Here is a 22,615-nt window from a genome sequence, read left to right as displayed (position 1 = left end):
AGAAATTGCCACTTTACAGCAGCAAAGGAAGAAAGTAGAAGAACAAAAAGTATAGGAGCTGCTGTAAAGGCAGCCACTCTCGCGGCGCCATATTGATTATTATTATTAATGTTGTGTTTAGTCACTAATTGTAAGTATAGTGATCCACTACTGTGATAAATCAACATGTTCAGTAATCGATTAAATTTAAATCTTAATCTTGGTTGGTTTACTGAACTTGTTATGGTTTAAAATCGTGCGCGTGCGTGCGTGCGCGCTTGTGCGTGTGTGTGCGCGCGTGTGTGCGTGCGTGTGTGCGTGTTCGTGCGCGCGCGCTGCCTGAATAAAGTAGGAGGAGCCCTGGTCCCGCTCAGTGATAACAGGCTGCCGTTGGCCGCCTCGCCCCCCGGCTCGTTCATCTTCTTTTCCCCAACCGATACGACCGGACATAACGCCGATCTCTCACGCCGGCTATGGAAGCTCCCTAAAAGGCGAGGCTTCCTCTCCCGCTCCATGCTGTCCCCGGGAGACCCACCGGTCTGTCTTTACTCGACTTCAACGACCACCGCGCTGGCTTCTTTGAAATTATGAAAACGTGGTCGCGGGAGCCCGTCCTCGGCTTGTTCCTGTGGGGGCTGGCGTTCACGCTACCGCGGCCCCTCGGGGCAGAGACCCCCATTAACAGCAGTCCTGATGCGGGGACGACGGCAGTTTACTCCGCAAGCGGCAACGATGGAGCGAGCAGCACGGAGGACAAGTTGACTTCTTTCACTTCTCCCTCCAGTGAGAGTTCATCAGCCCCATCACAGGAGGACCTGCTGCTGCTCACACGCTCTTCGGGTAAGTAGCGTCTCTTGCGGCCTACGTGACAAGTGCTTTGCAGCCTCACCCTGCACCAAAAGCGTCAGGTTATATTTGAACTGAAATCTGCCCCCCGCAAGAAAATACTTTTTTGTCATATTCGCACAGCATAGTTGGTTCTTAACCACAGAGTATCCCTTTATTCAGATGGTTCTTGAACTTTTTTTACGCCAAGTGCTACTATAAATACAGTAACATAGTCAGCCTAAGTGTTCATCAAAAAAGGAAAACAAAGTGGATTTAATATCGTAAGCCGCTCTAACAATATATACAGTTCAAACATAAAAAACAAAACAAAGTAAAGTAACTCAAAAAATATTTTCCACAGAAAACAGTTCAACTTTAAAGTTAAATGTTAAAAAAAATGTACTGGGGCAAATTCTACATAAAACACCTTTAAACATCCTGTGTGCATATTAGATAGCTTCATTCTAATAAATTTGATTGGATTTTATGGAATCAAAACTCATTCACTTGAGGTATGGAAATTTAATTGGGGGGGTGATTGTTTTTTGGATTAGTTTGAACTGTTTTGCAAAAAATCTTTTCTGTTTTTCTGAATACAGAAAAGATTTTTTGCAAAACAAAAAAATATTCCCCAAAACAACAACAACAACAGTATTTATAGAGCACTTTCAAACAGCCATCGCTGCATACAAAGTGCTGTACATGGAGCAATTTAACATGCACAATAAACAGTAAGACAAATCGATAATAAAGGCGGTAGAAAGCACCAAACAGTAAAACCAAGAACAAATCTAAGTCATGCTGAGTCGAATGCCAAAGAATACAAGTGAGTTTTGAGGAGGGTTTTGAAGATGGGCAGCGAGGAGGCTTGCCGAATGTTCAGTGGGAGGTCATTCCAGAGAGAGGGACCAGCAACAGAAAAGGCTCTGAGCCTCAGTTTAGTTCTTGGTACTTCTAATAAAGTCTGGTCCACAGACCTGAGGCGCCGGGCAGGTGTGTAGGGGCGGATGAGCTCAGAGAGGTAAGGTGGCGCGAGATTATTCAGAGATTTGAAAACAAATAAGAGGATCTTGAAAATAACTCTAAAATGAATGGGGAGCCAGTGAAGGGATGCCAGAGTAGGAGTTATGTGCTCCCTCTTACGAGTACCAGTCAAGAGGCGAGCAGCGGCATTCTGGACCAGCTGAAGGCGCTTAATGGAGGACTGGCTGACTCCAAAGTAAAGGGCATTGCAGTAATCGAGCCGGGATGTGACAAAGGCATGAATTACTGTCTCAAAGTGTTCATGTGAGAACAGAAACAAATACTCTGAGAAACACACACACACAAAAAAACAACCACCCCCAAAAAAATATTCAGAAAAAAAATTGCTCCCCAAATGAATGCTTGTTTAATGTTTAAATATTGTACATTTTATTCATTATTAACTCTGATTCTTTCACGTACCACGACCAGAGCCAGAGCCTGCATACCAGGAGTGGTCCGTGTCCCACACTGATACAACCACGTATCAAAATGTTTGATACTTCACATTTTCTCTTCCATTAAAAGCAATTGCAACAAAATTGTCCAAAAAAAACTATGGGAAGGGGGAAAAAAAAATCATAAATGATACGACTTTAGGATCTCAAGTAGGCTACTATACCAAGATTCAAGAAGCTTGATTGTCAATTATACAATCCATGTCCTTGTCATAGTCAAGATTTTTTTTTTTTTATTATTTAATTTTTGTGTAAATGTCAGCAGTTGTATTGTCGAGTGAGTGAATAACTGTTAAAAGAACAACACTAGTGGATGAATATAAGGTAGCTCTGGTGCTAAATGTGACCTAAGTATGACTTACAATTCTGCAATGCTTAAATAAAGCCTACAAAAAAAAAAAAAAAGAATTGTTTCTCAGTTACATTCCTTACATAAACGCCCTTCTTGTTTTCCAGGCGAGTCTGTAGTATTTCTTTGTCATTTTAAATCCTCAATGATTCAGTGGTTTTTGGAAGGAATACAATAGAATTAAGGTTGCAGTCACCATGTGTCCAACATGTGGTCTCTCAGCCCTCCCCAATCACACTCAAAGTTGCTCTTGACTTGCTTTCTATTCTATTTACGTATGAAAATTGTACCGTACTCGGACAGCAACCTTTGTCGCTGTTGTGATGCTAGTCTATTTTGAATAATGGCACCGTCAGTGAAATTGTAGTCTCATCCTCGACACCATACGATCATTCCTTTTAATGTCCGTAACATAAACCAGTCAGTTTCTGTTCACTTACGCAACATCAACCACACCTCCCTCACCGCCCGTACTGCCTCCAACTTTTACTATCGTCTCGTCACTTTCTCTTTTGATTATTGCAACTCTTTACTCTGTGATCTCCCTTATAAGTCCCTTCACAAGCTTCAATAGGTCCAGAACTCTTCTTTGTGTAACCCCCCCCCCACAATGGATCCCGGTTTAACTACGAATATATAGTAAACTTTCTCCCCCTCTCCCTCCCTTGTTTCTTTCTGACTTTCGGGTTGAGTGAACGCTGGCGCGTTTTGGCTGCCGCTGCTCAACCCGTATTGTTTTGTGTTATTTGTTATTGTAAAGTGTCCTTGGGTGTCTTGAAAGGCGCTTATAAATAAAATCTATTATTATTATTATTATTAACTAGTGCGAGTGATATGTAAAAATCACAGTGAGGCATCAGCTCGTGAAGAATAAAAATGCGACAAAGTGGCGCTAATGCTTTGATATTTTTTTTAAAAGTACAATTGTTGCACTAAAATAGGTCATTTGCCATTTTGAAACAAAGCCTGCAGTCACTTGCCATGTTACTCCAAGTTAATCTTGGAGACCCTCAAGCAAAAATAGGGTATTAACAGTCCGTCATTGCTTTCAGTACAACACAGATACCATGACTTTTTTTGTAATTCTTTTTTCATTATATTATGTCACGAAAAGGACTCAGTTCTAATTCCAGCGGTTAGTGGGCTTAAAACAACTTTTGAACTGCGAAACTCAGATCCACGAGTGACACTCTTCTACCTTGTGCTCACTCAGCTTTAGGAAGGAAGCGACTGATTCCCAGCAGAGACATTCACCGCCATATTTAGGCCTTCATGCCTTTGTTAGAGTAGATAAGCCCTGCTGCCAATTGTCCTCCGCCCAAAATCGTTGCCACTGCTCTGCAGCAAACAGCGGTTCTCTTCACAGCATCATCCCTGTGGATGGATGCAGGTTCCCAGACCGCCCCCTAGTGAATATTGATAGAAGTGCATGTGCTACTGACTAAGTTGATAGTGTGAAAACCAAGAGTCACACAACCATTTGCTGTGCTAATGAATTTGCAATAAAATGTTCCATGAAACAAAAAAAAATGTTTTGCATACATTTATTTCACTTGCAAGTTCAACACCCAAAATATTTAAAATAATATAACTATGTTGTGTGTGCTCCCTGCGATTGGCTCAATTTCCAGATCGACCTAATGAGCTCAAGTGCTATAGAAAATGAATCGATGATTTTTTCGGGGGGTAGTTACACAGGAGTAGTTATTGTTAGCTTAAATCACCAACCTTTTTGAAACCGAGAGCTCCTTCTTGGGTACTGATGCGAAGGGCGGCCAGTTTGATACACACTTCTTACATAACATACTTAATATTGTCTCTGAATAGCGATGCACTTTTGCTTTTTCCTCAGACACCGAGCAAACACAAACTCAGAGAGAAACAAGTACCAGGTCACCGGAGACTGTTGGTGCCTCCACTGAGCCGTTCACCTCCTCCTCGGTTGGCACCTCGTCTGAACCCAGTAGCAGCAGTAGAGACTGGATGGTCGCCTTACGAACCCAAAACCTGCCTGACGTCTCCACTGGTGTGTCCAGCAAAGCATCGGTGTCCTCGATGTCCACAGAGGACTCCAGCCTGCGGCGGGACAGCCCGGTTTCCCATCTAGGAGACGTCGTGTCCTCCCCATCGCAGGCGCAAATCCTCACAGACAGCATCTTCACCTCGACCGCCATTAGCCGGGCTGGAGAGCGGGCTCTACTGTCAGTCACCTCCTCTTTCTCTAACAAAATCTCCTCCTCGGCCTCGACAGAGCGTTCCAGCTCCCATCAACCCCTTTCGACTTGGAGTATTCCATCAAGAAGGGGAGCAGAGACCGAGGACTACACTCACAGTGCCTCGTCCACCAGGAATGAAGAAACCAGCTCGCTCACTCAGTCATCATTTCCAGAGACATCCACAGGAACCCAAACTCTCGCTGGCCCCCCAAACGCCACTGAGCATCAACACATCCTAACATCAGAGGCGACTTCATACTCGACACCCACGATAGCCAGGACTGACCAACTGGAAGAATCCTTCTCATTCACTCCTCCGGTCGTCCCGCCCGTAAGGAGCCCCACCCTCGTGTCCTACCAGGAGCCCACGGTGGAAACCACTGCTGAATCTTCTACCAGTGCCGTCAGCTTCAGCACTCAGAGCCTCAGCTGGAGCACGGAGGGAAGTTCATCCAAGAGCGAGGGGGACATTGTGAGCTTTATTTCCACCACAGCTCCTCCACCGATCAGTAGTACGACTAATCAGCAGGACTCCCGCGAGGAAACGACTGAGGTCTTCATCACCACCGCGGCAGTCACAGTCACAGAGAGGTCATTTAAAGTGCTTTTACTCCATGAATGAACGAATAGACTCGCCTGTGCCTCCTCTTCCTGACGCTATAATATCAGCCTGAGCTATAGTCACAAGAAGGAGTCATGCGATATCATCTTTCAGTAATATGTGTGTTTGACTTCCATTAATAATTCCAATTCCATTACTTCAAGCTTCATTTTGCTGCCACAGTGCTCTCCCAAATTGTTATGTTAGCACCACCCCCTCCAGCCTCCCCAAATGGTGACATTTTCATGCCTTAATATTTTTTAGCATTCTTGATATGCTTACAGAATTGAATTCGTAGATGGCTGATTTTTTGCTTTGTTTCAGCGTTTCCAGTAAAGTGTTAATGCATTTATATAATTGTTCCCGACAGATTTGAATTAACAGAGGATACAAGTACATCAACTGTGTCCACCAGAATCCCTCTGCTGGCAGCCACCTCATCTTTCAGGCTCCTTAGCACGTCCGAGATCTCCAATGCGGAGTCTCCAACCCGGGGCACCATCCCATCCACGACCCCCGGAACCACTGACCCCACCCTGGCTCAGCAGAGCTCCCCAGCCCCCACTGCTCCCCTTTCCTACACCAGCCAAGCCCCCTCATCGCCAGTCGCGAGCGCCGAGCCCACCGACGTCACCACCTCGAAGCAGGAAACGAGCGCGGCCACGCTGGGCATCGCCACGCCGGGCGTCAAAACGCCGGGCGTCAAAACGCCGGGCGTTGCCACACCGACCCAAAGTCAACCAACCACTGCTCCGCACGCCCTCAGCAGCCCAACAAGGAGCACCGAGGCTGCGTCCACCACTCGCAAACAAACAGACAGGCTGACCACAGAGATGGCGACGGCCACAACAACCACTCATGTCCGACCCACCAAGGCAGCTCCAACAAGTGAGTAAGAACCAAGTGCTATTTGACATTTTGAAACAAACTAAATCTTATTATACCGGCGATACATGTTGACCCAATTTGATCTTTGTACTGTAGATTTTCTAGATCCGTGTCAGCGGTGGTACGCGAAAAAAAAGAATCACTGAGTAGAATTCATTTGTATTTAACTTTTATGTTCAATAGATTTGCATTAAATTTTTTGTAGATTGTTTTAAAATATTTTTGTAGGTGCAATTTTCATTTAACCTATGTGCAAAACATTTGTATTGAATCATTTATTTATTTCTTTTCTTTTTTTATCAGCCCAGTGTTCATGTTGAAACTGTGCATAAATATATATTTGGGAATAAAACCTCTGCTTCATGTTTGTGAGCACTTAAGGTGGTATTTAGTGTAAAAAGTCATTCTTGTTAGATTGATACAATAGGGAGCAGTAAGGACACGCAATTGGAAATCACAAGAAAAGCTTCATTGATACTCACGACACAATTTTTAAATGGAACATTTTCGTATGTAAACAGTACTTGCGATATTGAGGCCGAGTTGGATATTCTTTTGAAATAACAAACAATTTCTTGACTTTTTTTTTTCCTGCGGTGAAGATACAAATAGTAATTTACCAAGACCGATCTATTTTAACCAAATAAAAACTGTCTCCTCCATGAACAGCAGGAGGCCCTTGCGCGTCCAACCCGTGTATGAACGGAGGGACATGCACAGGCTACGAACGGCGTCAGTTCACTTGCACGTGTCAAGAGGCCTGGACGGGCCCCACCTGCACCCAGGGTGAGCTTCCATCCGAATCGGAACCAAATCCAGATGACCTGAGTCGTGAGGTTAAAAACAAAGCTTTGGGATTCAGCGTCAGTTGAATAGAAAATTATCGCGTGCACAGATGCAGATGAATGTGAGAAGGACCCGTGCCCTGTCGGCTCCAGATGTGTGAACACGAGAGGCTCCTTCGATTGTGAGTGCCCGCTGGGCTTCTACCTGGAGAATGGACGTACCTGCACCAAAGGTAACATTTTGGGGGGGAAAAAACCGTTAAAACGCAAAAACCTCCATGGGGAACTGCAACTGTATGTTCTCCCTTCACAGCAAAGACCTTTTTGGGAACGTTCCGTGTGAACGGGGTGTCACATGAGCCGATTGTCTTCAAGAGCGCCACCATGCATGAGATCCAGCGGGAGATTATGCAGTTGGTGAGACGTTTTTTAGACTGAGTATAGTTTGTAGAATTTTAGTTCTTTTGAATACAGGTATGAAAATAAACTAAACACTTGATGGACATCTTGACAAACGAGGAGGTCATCATAGGTCATGTCATAGATGTTCCTCACAACAGCCACTCAAGTCTTACTTCTTTGAGGCATATTTCATCATTCACTATGGGAGGTGCCAACATTTTATCCAGATGGTGCGCTCTTCTGTATTCTCCTCCCTGCTGATGTGGCTATTATGTACAACTCTCTCACTGTTGTCCTCTCTCCGCCTCAGCTCAACGCCTCCCTGTCCCACCTCCGAGGTTACAGCCGCTCCACGCTCAGTAAGAAGTGAGTTCATTACATGAGTTCATTTTTAAGACACATTTCCTCCCAACGGTGCATGGCTTCGGTTTATCATTGTCTGACTTTTCGCGAGGAGGATGTGGGAGGAATAGGTGATGGACTGGCTACAGGAATAGCATGCCATCATTAGCAAGACAGTTTGTTGAGGTTTTTTTATTACAAGAAGACTAGATTTCCTAGTTTTGTGTTCTTTGCATTTTATTACTGTTGTCACACAAATATGATCATTCTTTGTCAACAAATGAGCACAATGCAGTTCGTCTAGCTGCGCTTTTGGTACCAAGCAAAGCCATCGAAGCACCTGCTTGGGGCCCCATGACCACTAGGGGGCCCCAAGAGCAATTCTGAAATGATTGGATTGTGATCGTTATTTTTTTTTAAATTTATGTATTTTTTTTATACTCGGGCTTTTCGACACTTTTGCACACTTTTAAGATGTCGTTATTCAACTTGATTTTCTTTTAACCTTTTGTCACCTTTGTTCCGTTGTATCATTATTCAAGTATTTGCTTGATATTTTATTATTTTACTTAATATACTTACTGAAAATTTTATACCGTGTATCTAACTGATTTAATTTGTTCTTGCACCCCAGATTATTTTTGCATTGCTGATGCACTTTTGAACCCAAAATAATAACCAGATGACACTTTTATAATACATGTATAATATACTATTTATTCATTTTTTTTTTGCTATTTTTAATAGGACTAGATAATATTCGGCATCCCACTTTGAATATTGTGTAAATCCATCCCAAACCACTCTTGTATTTTTAATTTAGAACATTATACTCACCTTCATCCCTCAAGGCGAAATTCGACAGTTACTCGATGGAAGCATTGGCTATGGTACCGAAACCACATGGAGACATTTTTTTCAAAACATGATGACAAACTTTCATTATCTCATCACCCGGAGAAATCTGCTGACAAAAAAATGCGAACGACCCAGTATGCAGACTCATTCAAAGATCTCCTCCTCATAGAGAAGAGGGCGGCGTTCATATATCGGCCGTCAATATGTTCTCCACGTCCACCGACGTGACAAGTGCTGTGGTCTACAACAGCATCCAGACGTCTCTGAAAAACTGCAGCGCTTCACAGTCTCACTGCCTCGTGGTGCTGCGACATAGACTCACTTATCACGGTAGGGGGAAAAAAAAAAAGACAATCTTTGTGCACCACCATCACCGGTGAACCTACTGCCAACATGATGAGTAAGAGAATGTAATGCTGTATTCTACCACTAGAGGATGCATTTGAGCTACAAATTAGTCTCTTCCACCATCTAATTCTATATTAACACAAACTATTGGTTTTGTTTAACTGCTATATTGGAAGTTCCGTTTGTACCACGATAGTTTTACTGAAAAAAAAATTTTTTTTTGAAAACTGAGCTGCACACACACTAGATTTGTAGTTGGAATTAAATTGTGGCAAGTTTTTGTAGGCCATGTAAATGGCACATAGGTCAAAATCTTGCCCCACAGGCTTTGAGTTTGACACCCTTGAAGAACTGGACAATGAATTGAAAAGAACACAAAAATGTTCTGTGTTTTTTCTTTTCCCATTACATTTTGGACCACTCGTCATCTGTGTTTTCTTTGTTTTCATGAGTGCTCACGGTTGTTGTTTTTTTCCCCCCTTAGTGGAGAGGCTCTGTGTGGCCCAGAGGATTCAGTGCAACCCTGAGCGTTCCGCCTGCACTGATGTCAGCGGCACAGCCCAATGCCAATGTCTACCAGGTTATTACAAACACAACCTCGATGACCTGTCCTGCTTCGGTAAGGCCTATGTCTATTTTTTTTTCGCTTTGTAGTCTGTGGCAAAAATATAATCAAGGACCGGTGTAAAACAAAAATCTTATTCAGTGCCATCTGTGTTTTTCCAGAATGTGGGGATGGCTACAAGCTGGAAAATGGCACCTGTGTCCCGTAAGCTCACATTTGTTGATGCCCTTCTTGTATACACTGGACTTGAGGCCACATTCTCACGACCGCTTCTTTGTCATGTTCCAGGTGCATGTTCGGATTTGGAGGATTCAACTGCGGAAACTGTAAGCGGCATTAAGATTGACTGTTGTCATTGAACTAAATCGAGCAACATGTGAATAGAATATTTGCAGATGTTTCAAGTGCTTCATTTTGCCCTTGCAGTTTACAAGCTGATTGCGGTTGTCGTATCGCCTGCGGGGGGCGCCCTGCTCCTTATCCTCATCATTGCTCTTATTGTCACTTGCTGCAAGTAAGATTTTCTTGATCTTGATTCAAAGTTGAATGAGAAAACTTGTAACCTGGACTTTTTTTTTAAACCATCAGGAAAGACAAGAATGACCTCAACAAGATCATCTTCAAGAGCGGAGACCTCCAGATGTCTCCCTACGCCGACTTCCCCAAGAGTAACCGCATCTCCATGGAGTGGGGCCGGGAGACCATCGAGATGCAAGAGAACGGCAGCACCAAGAACCTGCTGCAAATGACGGACATTTACTATTCTGTAAGAAGACACCCCACCCCTCCCACGCACACTCGACAGAACCACCGACTGCTTAGCATAGTCTTAATCTGAAAGACAAAACTAAAGAGCAGTGTTTGTGCTTCCTTGCAGCCTGCGTTGCGGAACTCTGACCTGGAGAGAAATGGTTTGTACCCATTCACTGGTCTTCCGGGATCTCGCCACTCTTGTATTTACCCAGCCCAATGGAACCCATCCTTCATAAGTGACGAGTCGCGCCGCAGAGACTACTTCTAAGCTTGAACACAAACACACACTGTATGCCTTATCCGAAACAAGGGTGACTGACAGTCGTCGACATTCGGCAGCAGACTGACAAGACTCAAGTGACGACGTGTGACTCAAGTGCGCAATTTTGCAAGTAAAATGTGCCCCGAAAAATCTTCTCGGCCCATTTCAGTGCCTTTGCATGGGTCAAGCTCATTTCCTTCATGAGACGAGAAAATGCAAAAACATTTGTTTCGGTGATGAACGTTCATGGAGGTGCAAGCGATTTCGTTCGAGTCTGCTGATAAAGCTGCCGTAGATGACGCTGATTGAAAAGAAAAAAAAAAATTCAGTTACGAGAAACTGAATACTGACTTTGTGATCCGATACCAGCTTTTATTTATTCAGATTGCTCAAGTGCAGGACATGTGGCATTGTGAAAATGTCAATCAAATACACTGAAAGACATAACATGTGGCTTTAAGTGTGTATGCGGTGTGTTTATGTGTGACCGAGTTAGTATTTGTGTACTAGAAGTACAGTATTGTAAGTGCCAAGTGTGTTGGATTGTAAAGATGTAGCATAATTTGTTTTGAATATTATTATGCAACTTATATCCCCTCTCCATTCTGGCGTTTTAGTCGGATGTGTTTATTTAATTAATTAAAAACATATTGCACAGATGTCTCGTCTCTTGATTCGTGATGACAAAGACTGCTGACAGAAGTCAAAAGGATGAACGGGGAAGTTTATAGGGTTGTGCTTCACAAAACCGATTGGCTGGTGCCTCAGCGTGCAGATGAAAAGACTCGAAAGCGAAGTTGCATAGATATTTATTTTTTTGTCTATGACGGGTATTCTAAAATGATGGGCTCGCGTGTAAAAAAATACTGTAGCCTACTTCAGGCAGCACTGTAAGTGGCAATGATCTAACATTGTGTCAACAGGAAGGCTGGCGACATGATTTCCATGTTCGACTCAATTACCCTGACCAAGTTGAGTGCATCAGCAGGTCAACTCCTCGCTCTCTTTGCAGTGAACGCACCATTGAGATTTCTTCCGGGAAAGGTCAGCCTATTATTTAAATGTATACCAACACCAGTCCCTTGCCTCCACTGTCAAGTCGTCCATCGCAAGCCGCGACACTTTGAGCAACTTCGACTTTTGTTTGAATCATTTGAGATTTTAAAACCAGCAATGGATGAACGGATTGATATCAGTGGGCTGGAATTCTTTTTAATCAACGGCCCACTTGTCCTTTTCACCCTCGCCGTGATCTTTTTCTTTCTATTTTGCTTGGCTAACCCGCTAGGCAACAGTCAAAGACTCAAGCAGCCTTTGAAGACAATCTTGGAATACATCATGTGGTGCTCCATTTTGTATGTGGTCTTTTTAACGCTGAACTTCGCTCTGGACGCTTATCTAACCTTGACGGCATCATTTGTGCTGTGGTTGATGATGCAGCACTTTGTGCACAACAGCATGAGCGCCTACGTTTGGCTGAACTTCTACTTCTTCATCCATATCGTCCCTCCACGAGGCGCACCGCTGATTTGGCTGAAGAGAAACATCAAGGTTGCCACTTTCATAGCTAGTCTTCTTGATCTTGTGATTTTGTTCAATAACTCGGCTTTAGGAATTGCCATTCTTGCGTATGACGGGCCTGCGGGTCTCCCTAACGCCAACGACACTGTGATATGGAACCCGATTCGCTTCACTTACCCCATTTTCCTTATAAGTCAAATTAGATTCATCGTGTCCTGGGTGTACATGTGGACAGTTTTATGTTTTATGATCGTTACCAGCTGCATCACCTTTCGATACTTGCAGGGTCATATGAGAAGTGTGGCAAAGAATGGCATTGCCTTCCCCAGTTCAAGACTTAGGGCACACTTATGGGTCACCGTGACTGGAATCTCTCAATGTGTCATGTTCTGTTTCTGTGCGAGTTATTATTTTTTAAATTCTTTCACCCTGTTATATTCACAAAATTTCTACATGGGCCCCCATTTCAGTTACACGATCAGCACAGTATACGTATTTAGCACAACAGTCAACCTGAGTCTTGGTCAATCAATGTTTAGGCAAAGAGCGATGACTTTATGGAGGGCCCTCAAATCCATGTGTGGAGTTGACACAGAAACAAATGACCTCATTGTGTGCTCCAGTGGGACATAAGGCAATACTGTCACTGGTGTTATCACTGAAAGGATTTGATATTTATGTTGATATTTCTGTCCCAGCATTTGGTGGAAGAAAACAAATCACTGCTGTAGCATGTCGCTTCCTTTTGACCTCTTTATACTTTATACGGAATACTATAATCAGACGTAATTGTTGGTAAATGGTCAAACTGTGTTCACACAATTTTATCATTCATTAAAATCTGATATACATTTCCCGAACCAGTTCACTTGAATTGATGAATAATGAGGAACATAATACAGTATCTGTTTCTCCTAAAATGGAGGTACCTGTACTCTGCCGACAACCGTTTCGGAGTTTTGTAAAATCAGTTTATACCAAACTTAAATCAGAACACATCAGAATCCACAATGACAATATGGCATTTCGTGACAGTGAGACATAGTAAAACATCTTGACATTTTTTTAACAGTGGTTGACAAATCTCTGAGTTTCCATGAAGGCACCACAAAGCACCTCACAAATCGGTGCGCTGGAAGAGGACGCGAAGGCATCGTGTCAGTTGTCACCGGCTCACCTGGACCGGTGTCGATCCAACTGTCAACAAACAAAGAATGTTTGGTAAAGGTTCAGCAGCGTGGAAAAGCTACACGACTGTGTGGATGTATGAGCTTTAATTAGCGACGTAAGTAACCGTTCATTTTCCTCGATTGAGTGTGAAGCGACTTCTTCTACCTTTCAGACTTGATTGACTAATTACTTTTGGTAGCTGTCATTCAACCTTAAAAGCTAAAAATGCAACTTGTGTTTTTTAAAATTATTCTTATCTCTTCTTAGGTTGTTGATGTGACGAGAAAATAATGATGAAAAACGGATTGAGAGAAAAAAGAAAGAAAAACCAGAAAATGATGTCATTACAGGGGGAACGTCGAGTCGTTTAAATTTCTGACACTTGTATGTTCAATTGACTCGTCTGAATTGCATTCTAATTACATTTAAATGGTACTGACTTTTATTTACATTCAAACGAGAATGTGTTTCTACTTGCGTATGTGAGTAGTCCACGATGCAGAGCACATCAGTGGAGTTTCAGACTAGATCAACAGAAGGTGGGCGATTTCAGATGTGGCTGGACCTCTCCGCGGTTCTCCCTCAGAAAGCCCCCCTGTCAGCCCTTTGTGCTCCTCACTTGCATCTGAAGGCCAACACGCTATCCTGCACTCCAATGAACTGATAGCTGCTCCCCGGGTGGCCTTCATCTTCTCAGGGGTATCAGACATGTGCATAGTCTCTAATTGTAATAGCCAAAGTTTGCCCACTGAATGTGTCCACGTGCGACAGGTGGTGCTGACGTGCATCGCTCGTCCCTTATCACAGTTTCTCCTCCTTATACCCAAAAGGATGCAGATCTAAAGAGTACTTCCCTTACTTCGAAGCAGGTGATGTGGGAAAACTGCGCTAGCGAATGCGGTATAAGAGTCCCAGTCCAAGCATGTAACAAAAACACCCGAAAAAAGCGGTCATAAAGGAGGGTGCTCAGAGAGATCACCCCACTTCGTTGCAGCCAGCAGTTGGAAAAACTGAGACAATTTTGTGTTTTAGAGTCCAGAGACCCTGAAAAACGTCCCTCATAGGAATTTGTTAAACATTTCCTCCAAGTCAACGTCATTCTTGAAAACGGGCCCTGCTCAGACACCTGTGGAAGTATCTGGACTCCAAGGCCACGGCTGGCAGCGCCTCTGACGAAGCGCAAGATGAGGTCAGACTGCACAGGAGACCCAAGACGAAGTGAATAACAAGAAAATGGAATCCATTCACGTATACTATGCAAAGTGAAAAATGTAACTATTTCATCTCGGCCTATCTATTTTTCAAAAATGCAATGTAACAGATACTTTAAAGTCAGACAATTCGGTATCTTCATTTCAGCCAGGATCGAATGATTAAATAATACTTTGTGGTTTGCTTTTTTTTCATTGGATTTTTGCATTTTTTTTAAATCCCCAAAAGACGAATCACTTATTCGAGTGGATCAACTTGAGAACAGAAGAAAAATATATATGACATCACCAGATTCAAACATTCAAAGCAGTGAGATTCCCGCATCACCATATTTTTCATCCATGGGGTTTAATCAAGGCACTTTCTACACTCACTGTACTGTTTATTAGGTAAGCCAGTACAATTTTTAAAAACACTTTATTGAAAGAATCAATATTATATTTTGATCGATACTGTCAGCAAGGTGGTTTCAAGAACATGCAAATTAATCTGGATGGACAGTACATGGTGCAGTACTGCACTACTCAATACTTAGGGCTGTAAAATATGTCCTCAAGCTAAGACGTTAATGTGATGGCACCGACCTAAGCTAATTGTGGCAGGACAAACGAACGTCGGGTCATTTCGGCAATAATGATGATTAACGTATAAGGAGGTCAGCGGAGTCGAGGTGCTCTGCTCCTCACCGAAGAAATCGAATCTCCTTCACTGCTATCAGGGGGCGTCAAGAGGCAGATGGTAGACAGGCTCACACCTCCCATCTACACTTGTGTGCCTCAAGTAAAATTAAAAGTTTGTTTCACTTTTTATGTTCCACAAATAGTGTGTTTTGAACCGGACGATTTCTCGTCTCCAATGTAACTCTGGCAGAACTACTGCGTTCAGTTTATTTAATCTTAAACCAGACAAGCGGCAGATACTTTCACGTGCTTAAATACTGTAGTGTGTGTGTGTGTGTGTGGGGGGGGGGGGGGTGATCCTATATTTCTTCTTACAAGATGTATTTCTCCTGCACATTTAACTGACAGCAGCAACCGAAACCAAAATAGCTCTAAATAAAAATGAAAAAATGTGTTACTATAAAATAGTTTTATTATAAAGAAGGATGCTTGCCAATAGACTTGGTATAGCTTTTTCGTCAACCACCAAAAAATGAATCTGTCTATGATTTTCAGATTTTATGAAAAAGAGGTGCAACTGCATCTCGTGTTGATTGAAAATGTAAGCAGGAAATTGTAAAAAGGCAAGTAAAGTGAATCATTTGATTTAAAAACAATTTTATTCAACCACCCATGATCTCAAACGCGAGGGTCGCGGGTGTGCTGGACCAACCATTTGCACTCACAATCACACCTAAGGACTATTTAGAGTCTTCAATTATCATTTTAAGAGCTACATTTGCAACTGAAGATATAAAAGTGACATGAACACCTACGGTGCAGACACAAAATGTCTGCCCTTGTTTTGTTATGTAGTTATTTAAAATTACTTCGTTATCATTGTGTCAACACGTAACCTTATCGCAAGACACAAAAAAAAAAAAGATACTTAAACCTTGTTTATGTTTAGGTGGGGCGGTATCTAATACCGTAATGAACCTCAAAGGGCTTAGAAAAAAAAGATCGGCGTTAGTCATAGAGCCATTACGGTAAATGCAGCCCGCAGTGACTGTGTGGTCTGACAAAGCCGGTGTTGCATTGGGGACGCTGCGCCGAACAGGTAAAAAAACAACTACGTCTTCTTTTTTAGTCACAGTTTAAACCAATATCTAAAGTTTGACTGAAAAAAAGAAAATTAAATGGCTGCTTATAACAGTTGAGGAGATTAAACGGGCTTGTTCGTCCACAGGAGCGCAGTTATTGATTGATTCTTGCTAGTTGGGGCTTGTCTGGTCTCCCCTTTTCCTCAATATTTTTTGTCTGATTTAAATCAGAGTTGAGAGAACACGTCTCCTCGAAAGCTGATCTCTAATGTGTGACTTGAGCGCGTAGCTCCTTTTGGTTTCATCAGGCGTGCTGATAGATACGTAATGTATGGTTTTGAGGAGAGAATCACTGCATTGGACCTCGACAAGAGACACGTACTGCGGGAACTTGTATAATGCCTTGAATCAATTTCTCAATGAAATGCGCCTCCGTGCATACAGCGATCCAGTAAATAGTGGATCTGAGAGGAAATACATTTCATCTGCTGTATGTTGCACGTCGAGCATATTTGACAATAAAAGATGACTTGACATGACATGTGCTGAGTCATATTGTGGTTGCATAGCCACACCAAAGGGGGAAAAAATGCTACTTATATCTACAGTGCACATAGTATTTAATATCAATTGTGGCAGCTCCATTAATTCCTCTAAATGGCTCTGGCAAGATGATAAGATGAAGCATACAGCTCTCCTATAATTGATGCAGCCTATATTCCCGTCTCATTTCCATAAAGGAACTGATTATTGATTTCTCTGTTTGTGTCCACTGGGCTGCAGTCAATGGAGACACAGTTAATGTCTTCACAATGATGTTGCAATGTATTGAGTTATTGGTAGGGAGGCAGGCGGGTGGGCTCCGCCTTACTGTTTGGGACCGAACCTATCTGTCTGGAGGACAAGGCTGACCATCTCCGTTCGCGTCTGCTTTTTTTTTTTTTCCAAGATAAAATGTAAAGCACAACATCGGAGTGTGATGAATGACCATAAGGTGTGATGACTGAGTGTAGCGGAGACCTTCAGTGTGGCATGTGACGCACACGATTACATAAAAAGTGGGTGAGGTCTGTTTCCTATTGTGACTTTTGTGTGATAAAGCACCCTTCTCACACCCACTGAGACTCCCTTTACCCCCAAGCTGATTTCCAAAAAGCATATATTCCCCCCACCCCCCTCCTGTGTTCAGCAACAAGCTTCCAGACAAGTGTTGAAAGTATAAATGTCAAGGTAATGCCTGGGTGGCAAAAACCTGTGCCTATGAATCCCTGGGCCGATGAATCACCGGCTGTGTCGTGGGCGCTCAATGTTGTAGGAGGTGGACTGTCAGTCAGCCAGCAGAGACGGTGAAGCACGAGTGCACTTCTGTTATAATGCAGCGGCGTTGTCTTTATTCATCTCACCGTGCACCTAGTGAGGCGGATAACTTAATGGTGAAACCCAGAAGATACGTTCCACACCCACCCATCAAAAATCTGTGATCGAGAGAGATGCCGGCAAAGCATTTACTTACTTTCATCCAACTGAAGTTCCTCAGCTCACTTCAACATGGCTCTTTGGCATCGGTATGCTGAAAGATGGGCAGCAAAGCACTCTTGTCTGAGTGAAGCTCCTCAACTTACTTCAACATTGTGAAGTGGCATTTAGATGCTGCAAGATGATGACAAAGCTTTGCTTTCGTTTAAATGAAGCTCCTCAATTTATTACTACAGAGTTCATTGGCTCCCAAAGAAAAAAAAACGTTTGTTGCTTTAGTCTATGCACAAACCAAACATTCTGATCCTAAACGAGGAAAAATGTTGAGGGTCACCGTTTTGAAAGCAATTGTCACCATCTCACAAGTATTCAGGGCCTGTTTGAACTTGCACGTCGGATTTGGCAATGTCCTGCTTCGTTGGTCTCTGTCCGAAGAGCTCAAGTGAATAAATGCCCTGTCACGCCTCTGATGTGGCAATTTCCCAGAAAGGCGGTGTGAAAGGGGGCTACATATTCCAACCCTTTATGTTAATCTATCCTGCTCTGTACATGCGGTTTGTACGGACGAACTACTACAACATGGACGAAAAAGTAAAAGCATTTGGGGACTACAGTATAGTCCTTTTGGTCCCTTTTTGTCAAATTTCCGACTTTATTTGACTGACACGTACGTCTTCTCTGCTTGAGTTAATCAGACTTTATGAAAAGAAAGCACCACAGGATACTCAGGCGTGATAGTTGGGCGGAGGAAAAAAAAAAAAGGTGAACCCTAACCCGCTAATCGGATAACCGTTGGCCGTCCTAATTGACTTTGTTACACGTGTGAATACATTGCTGCGATTCTAAGGAGATTAGTGATTGAGACGATTATTCTATTATTGATGGGAAAACGTAACCAGCCCGCTCTCTTTCGGGGGTGTGAATCGCAGAGCGGTTCGTGATACAATTATATTATGGAAAGGAAATAGAGTCCGAGTCGGAATGCTTTTTTTTTTTTTTTTTGACCAACTTTGTAGCTTAGCAACGTTGTAGCTCGATCCAGCTCGATGTCAGTCTCTCTCCTTTTACCACACTACGTCTGATCTACTGGTTTGAATTGTTGGTTGATAAAGATAAGAGCAGGACGGGCAAAATATATTCCATCGGTACGGCGGCACTGTGGCTCGGATCTCGTGAAATCAAACAGAACAGAAACCTATCGAAGGCTTTCTGTTCTGTTTGGTTTCAACGTTCTTTCCTTTTATGGTAACATGCGCCATTGTCATTGTGTGAATGAAGCATAAAAAGCTTTCTGACGATGTGAAAAATGTCATTTAGATGCGCGCTACTCGACCGAAGCTTTACTTATACACTCGTCTATACATTTCAATAATAAGAGGGTTCGTTTGTCAGCACGAGTCGAAGATATACTTGAGGCTTTGAAAAACACATTGTGTTCTCTGCGGCTTACATTGGTTTTCTTTTCAAAATGTACTTGGTGAAGAAATGACAGAAGTTAAACCGTATCCGTTTTCCGTTGTCTTGAGACCGTTCTTTGCGTTTAACTTCCATAAACAATCGGCAGTCAATCTCAGGGCAAAGTTTGTTCCATTTTTCGACGTTGGGACAGCTCAAAATGGCTTCCTCGACATAAATGGAAAGCTGCAACATGCAGACTTTCGTACTACTGTAAAAGAGTTTCATTTGTCTATAAGACCGATTTCTTTGTGAATGTACAGAAAAGAATATGCGTAGGCTGCGCCACGGAATTGTCATTGTGCCGCTAACAATGTTGCCACCCTGTTCCTGTGGATGCTTTTGTGTGGGTATCGGTGCCTTGATTCTGTTCGAAAGCGCAAATCGTTTTCAGTGTTTTTTCAGCTTAATTCTTCGTTTACTGAACACATCTGCTCAAGAGACTGACTGTCAATCATGTGACGGTAGTGCTTTTTTGTTTAACCTTATGATTAAAAAAAAAACAACTTTGGATTTTCATCGATAAACTTTGAAACAGGTCGACAAATTAGCTACAGAAAATCAGTTTCGGAGATACGGTTGAAAGGGATTGTTTGCCAAACTTCTAGCCGGATTTTTGTGGCTCTGCTTTTTTTTTCTTGCTATCTTTAATTTTTTTGGAAAGTGAAAAGCAGACACATAATGTGTTTTGCTATTGGATTGTGAACAGCTTGCTTCTTTCTCCGTAAATGTCTCCTTCCATCATTCTGATACAATTTATCCTCGGTTTCATCTTTCATTGGTCAAAACAATCGGATGTTTCGTGGTAAAATCTAACCTGGCTTTATTTTATTCAATGTTGCCAATAGTTTGCGTCTACGTCTCAACAACCTCGATTTACACCTTTTGCGGATTTGTCTTGACTGTAAATATTGACATTGATACGACAAACCTTTTCAACAATATTGCTGACTTGACTATTTATATTTTGAAGGCGTTTTTGTTCACCACGTAAAGAAGTCTGCCGTCATTGTTTTTTGCTTCAGTTCAATGAAATTTGTGCTGCTAATTCTTATGTATGCACCTTGTCCACATGGGGGGGGGGCAATGAATGGTACACACAAACAGAAATGTTAATGACAATAAACTGCTTGGAGCCTCTTTTTTGAAAACAATTGTTTACTCTCGACCCACTTGCTGCTTGTTGTGAAGTGGGTTGAGTTGAGTTCACTGCCACCGTAAGGCGTTCATTCATGTCTTAGCTGTGTGCTTGCAAGCCAAAGAAAGAAACTTGGCGGCTCACATCTTGAAAATCTCGTAGGTTCGGATCACTTGTATTTCAAGGCACCGCTGTTTAATCACTTTAACAAATTTTGTGAAATGGTTTAGTAAAGCTAAAAATGGCTACGTTTCAATCGCGTCTTTACTTATTGTGGTAGTTTATCTTGGCACCATTGCCAACTCTGTCATTGTCCAAATATTTGGCACAAACTAAAAATGCCTCGCTCAACAAGAACGCAGGCAAAATATTCAAGTGGAGGTAAAATTGCCCCAGAGCTCTGCTGAAACGTCACTTTTTCCACATAATGAATGGTCGAGAGGAATGGATGATAGATTACTCCAAAAATTAAAGACACAGACCCCACCTTGCAGATTGCTGACTGTGTCAAACGGAGATGCTTTGTAGAGCGTGCAAGACGCTGCTCCGAACCTGTTGATGATCTGCGGGGATTCACAATGTGTATCTTTCTTGAGCGAGATCGAAGATGAATTATTCACGCTTTGTTTTTTGAAGTCTTTGAGCATGTTAGGAAGCGAGGTGTCCCTCTTTTCGTCACGTAATCAGTGATGACACCTACATGTGTTCATGAGCAGAGAAGAGAAAAAGAATGCTAAAAACCTGTCGGACAAAGAAGTGTGTGTTTTTTTAAACATGGTTTTATGGCTCTTTCTTGAATACCGTTTGGATATGAGCTTTGTAGTTGTCAAAGTTTCTTAACAGGTACGATTAAATCCCTTAGTAAGATTTTTAACCCATGAAAGCCACTTTTTTTTTTCTACCCATCAGAGCTATGACATAATCTGCTCTTGCCAAACCCTAATTTGATGACGCCTTGCCATATGGGACACATTCCACATGACGCCCCACTTTATGTAACATGGATGTGAAACAGTATTCAGTCAGATTCGGTCTTGAAAATATTTTTGAAACCTGCTGATTCATTTGTCAGTGGAATTCGCAGATACATTTTATGGACAATCTCAGCAACACGTCCGGATAGATACGGTTTGCGTTCCACCCTGTGTGGCGAACTTTTTTGTACAGTTCATAATTCTTGCGTGATTTCTAAATCTCACATGTTCTAGGTGTAATTTTATTCTTGACCATGGCTCAGCTTCAGAAAACAGGTGAGCCATGACTGGTCGTTACGTGAGCCCTGAGCAACTGTGATGTCATTTTCAGTCGACAGAAAGTGGCAAAATGGCCGCCCCCTGAGATGGCAAAAAAAAAAAGAAAAAAAAAAGTGGATTTTGCTGCTTAACTCATATTCCACAAAGGCAATAATAATCAGAATGCCATTTTCAGATTAGTGAAGGCACATAGAACATACTGTCAAGAAAAAAAAAATCCTTTCATGTTTATATTCTGGATGTGTGTGGATGGTGTAGATGGAGTCTTTCGTCTTTGAAGTGAATGTGACCTTGTTGGTATTCGACTTCAGAGCACTACTGTACTTGCGTGACTTGTGTTGATTTAAACTTCTGCTTGAGTTGTCTAAAATGTCAACGCGAACAACCATAGTCCCCGGAGTACTAAAAATATTTCAAAGCAAAATTCCATCCACCCATCCATTATCTGAGCTGCATATCCTCAGGAGGGTCACGGGCTTGCTGGAGTTTATCCCAGCTGTCTTCAGGCACTATGCGGGATACACCCGGAACGCGACAAACAGCCATTCCCACCGTCAATCAGACTTACGGCCATTTTAGACATTTCAATTAACCTATGGTGCTTGTTTTTGGAATGTGGAAGGAAAACCGGAATACCTGGAGAAAATCTACGCAGGCACGGGGAAAACATGCAAACTCCTCACAGGAAAGCCAAAGCCTGGAATCGAATATTGACAAATTTAATTGATCAGTCAAAGTACTACTCTATTTGAAAAGTAAGAGCAACGCGGTTGACAACTATCCGGTTGGTATACAGGATTTAAAACTGATGACGTATCAAGCATAGCTGACATGTCTTACCTAGCCTTACCCTAACAAAAATCCAAGCCTCACTTGACCCTCTTATTTTAATCCAAAAGGTTTCATGAGGTCACAGCTTTCTTGAAACAGCTGAACTGACTTTTGGCGCCAAGTTCATTATTACTGGCTGGCTCGCCACTTCGAAGGCCCTTGTGATGACTAGCGTCAAACATCTCTGCCTTGGCCCACAG

General features: G+C 42.6%; 3 protein-coding genes across 15 annotated transcripts in view; all 3 read left to right on the top strand.

Annotated features, from left to right (window-relative positions):
• Positions 1 to 363: 363 nt before the first annotated feature.
• heg1 (heart development protein with EGF-like domains 1) lies at positions 364 to 11,316 on the top strand. Of its 2 annotated transcripts, none has more exons than XM_086124266.1 (14): positions 364 to 819; positions 4,490 to 5,444; positions 5,825 to 6,342; positions 7,015 to 7,128; positions 7,238 to 7,360; positions 7,441 to 7,544; positions 7,840 to 7,895; positions 8,899 to 9,059; positions 9,562 to 9,696; positions 9,804 to 9,846; positions 9,931 to 9,968; positions 10,069 to 10,156; positions 10,231 to 10,408; positions 10,520 to 11,316. In XM_086124266.1, the coding sequence occupies exons 1-14, from the start codon at positions 567 to 569 to the stop codon at positions 10,661 to 10,663; spliced, it is 2,910 nt and encodes a 969-aa protein (XP_085980392.1). In that variant the 5' UTR covers positions 364 to 566; the 3' UTR covers positions 10,664 to 11,316. The 2 variants fall into 2 exon arrangements, with proteins under 2 accessions (XP_085980392.1, XP_085980391.1); XM_086124265.1 differs by having other exon boundaries at positions 365 to 819; positions 7,012 to 7,128.
• A 514-nt stretch (positions 11,317 to 11,830) lies between these two features.
• Positions 11,831 to 12,811, top strand: LOC147198339 (uncharacterized). Its single transcript, XM_086124174.1, has one exon. It carries the CDS (start codon positions 11,831 to 11,833, stop codon positions 12,809 to 12,811), a length of 981 nt encoding a protein of 326 aa, XP_085980300.1.
• A 3,396-nt stretch (positions 12,812 to 16,207) lies between these two features.
• The window catches only part of map2 (microtubule-associated protein 2), a 43,204-nt gene continuing 36,796 nt past the window's right edge, over positions 16,208 to 22,615 (top strand). For all 12 annotated transcript variants that reach the window (XM_086123057.1, XM_086123060.1, XM_086123055.1 and 9 more), the window contains exon 1: positions 16,208 to 16,279. The gene's annotated coding sequence lies outside the window, so the exon portion shown is untranslated. The remainder of the gene's footprint in view (positions 16,280 to 22,615) is intronic.

This window comes from Hippocampus guttulatus, chromosome 11 (assembly GCF_054856545.1).
Source record: "Hippocampus guttulatus isolate MCC_2025c chromosome 11, RoL_Hgut_1.0, whole genome shotgun sequence".
NCBI lineage: Eukaryota > Metazoa > Chordata > Actinopteri > Syngnathiformes > Syngnathidae > Hippocampus > Hippocampus guttulatus.
The sequence above is the reverse complement of the archived record's forward strand: the minus strand, read 5'-3'. Positions and strand labels throughout refer to the sequence as shown.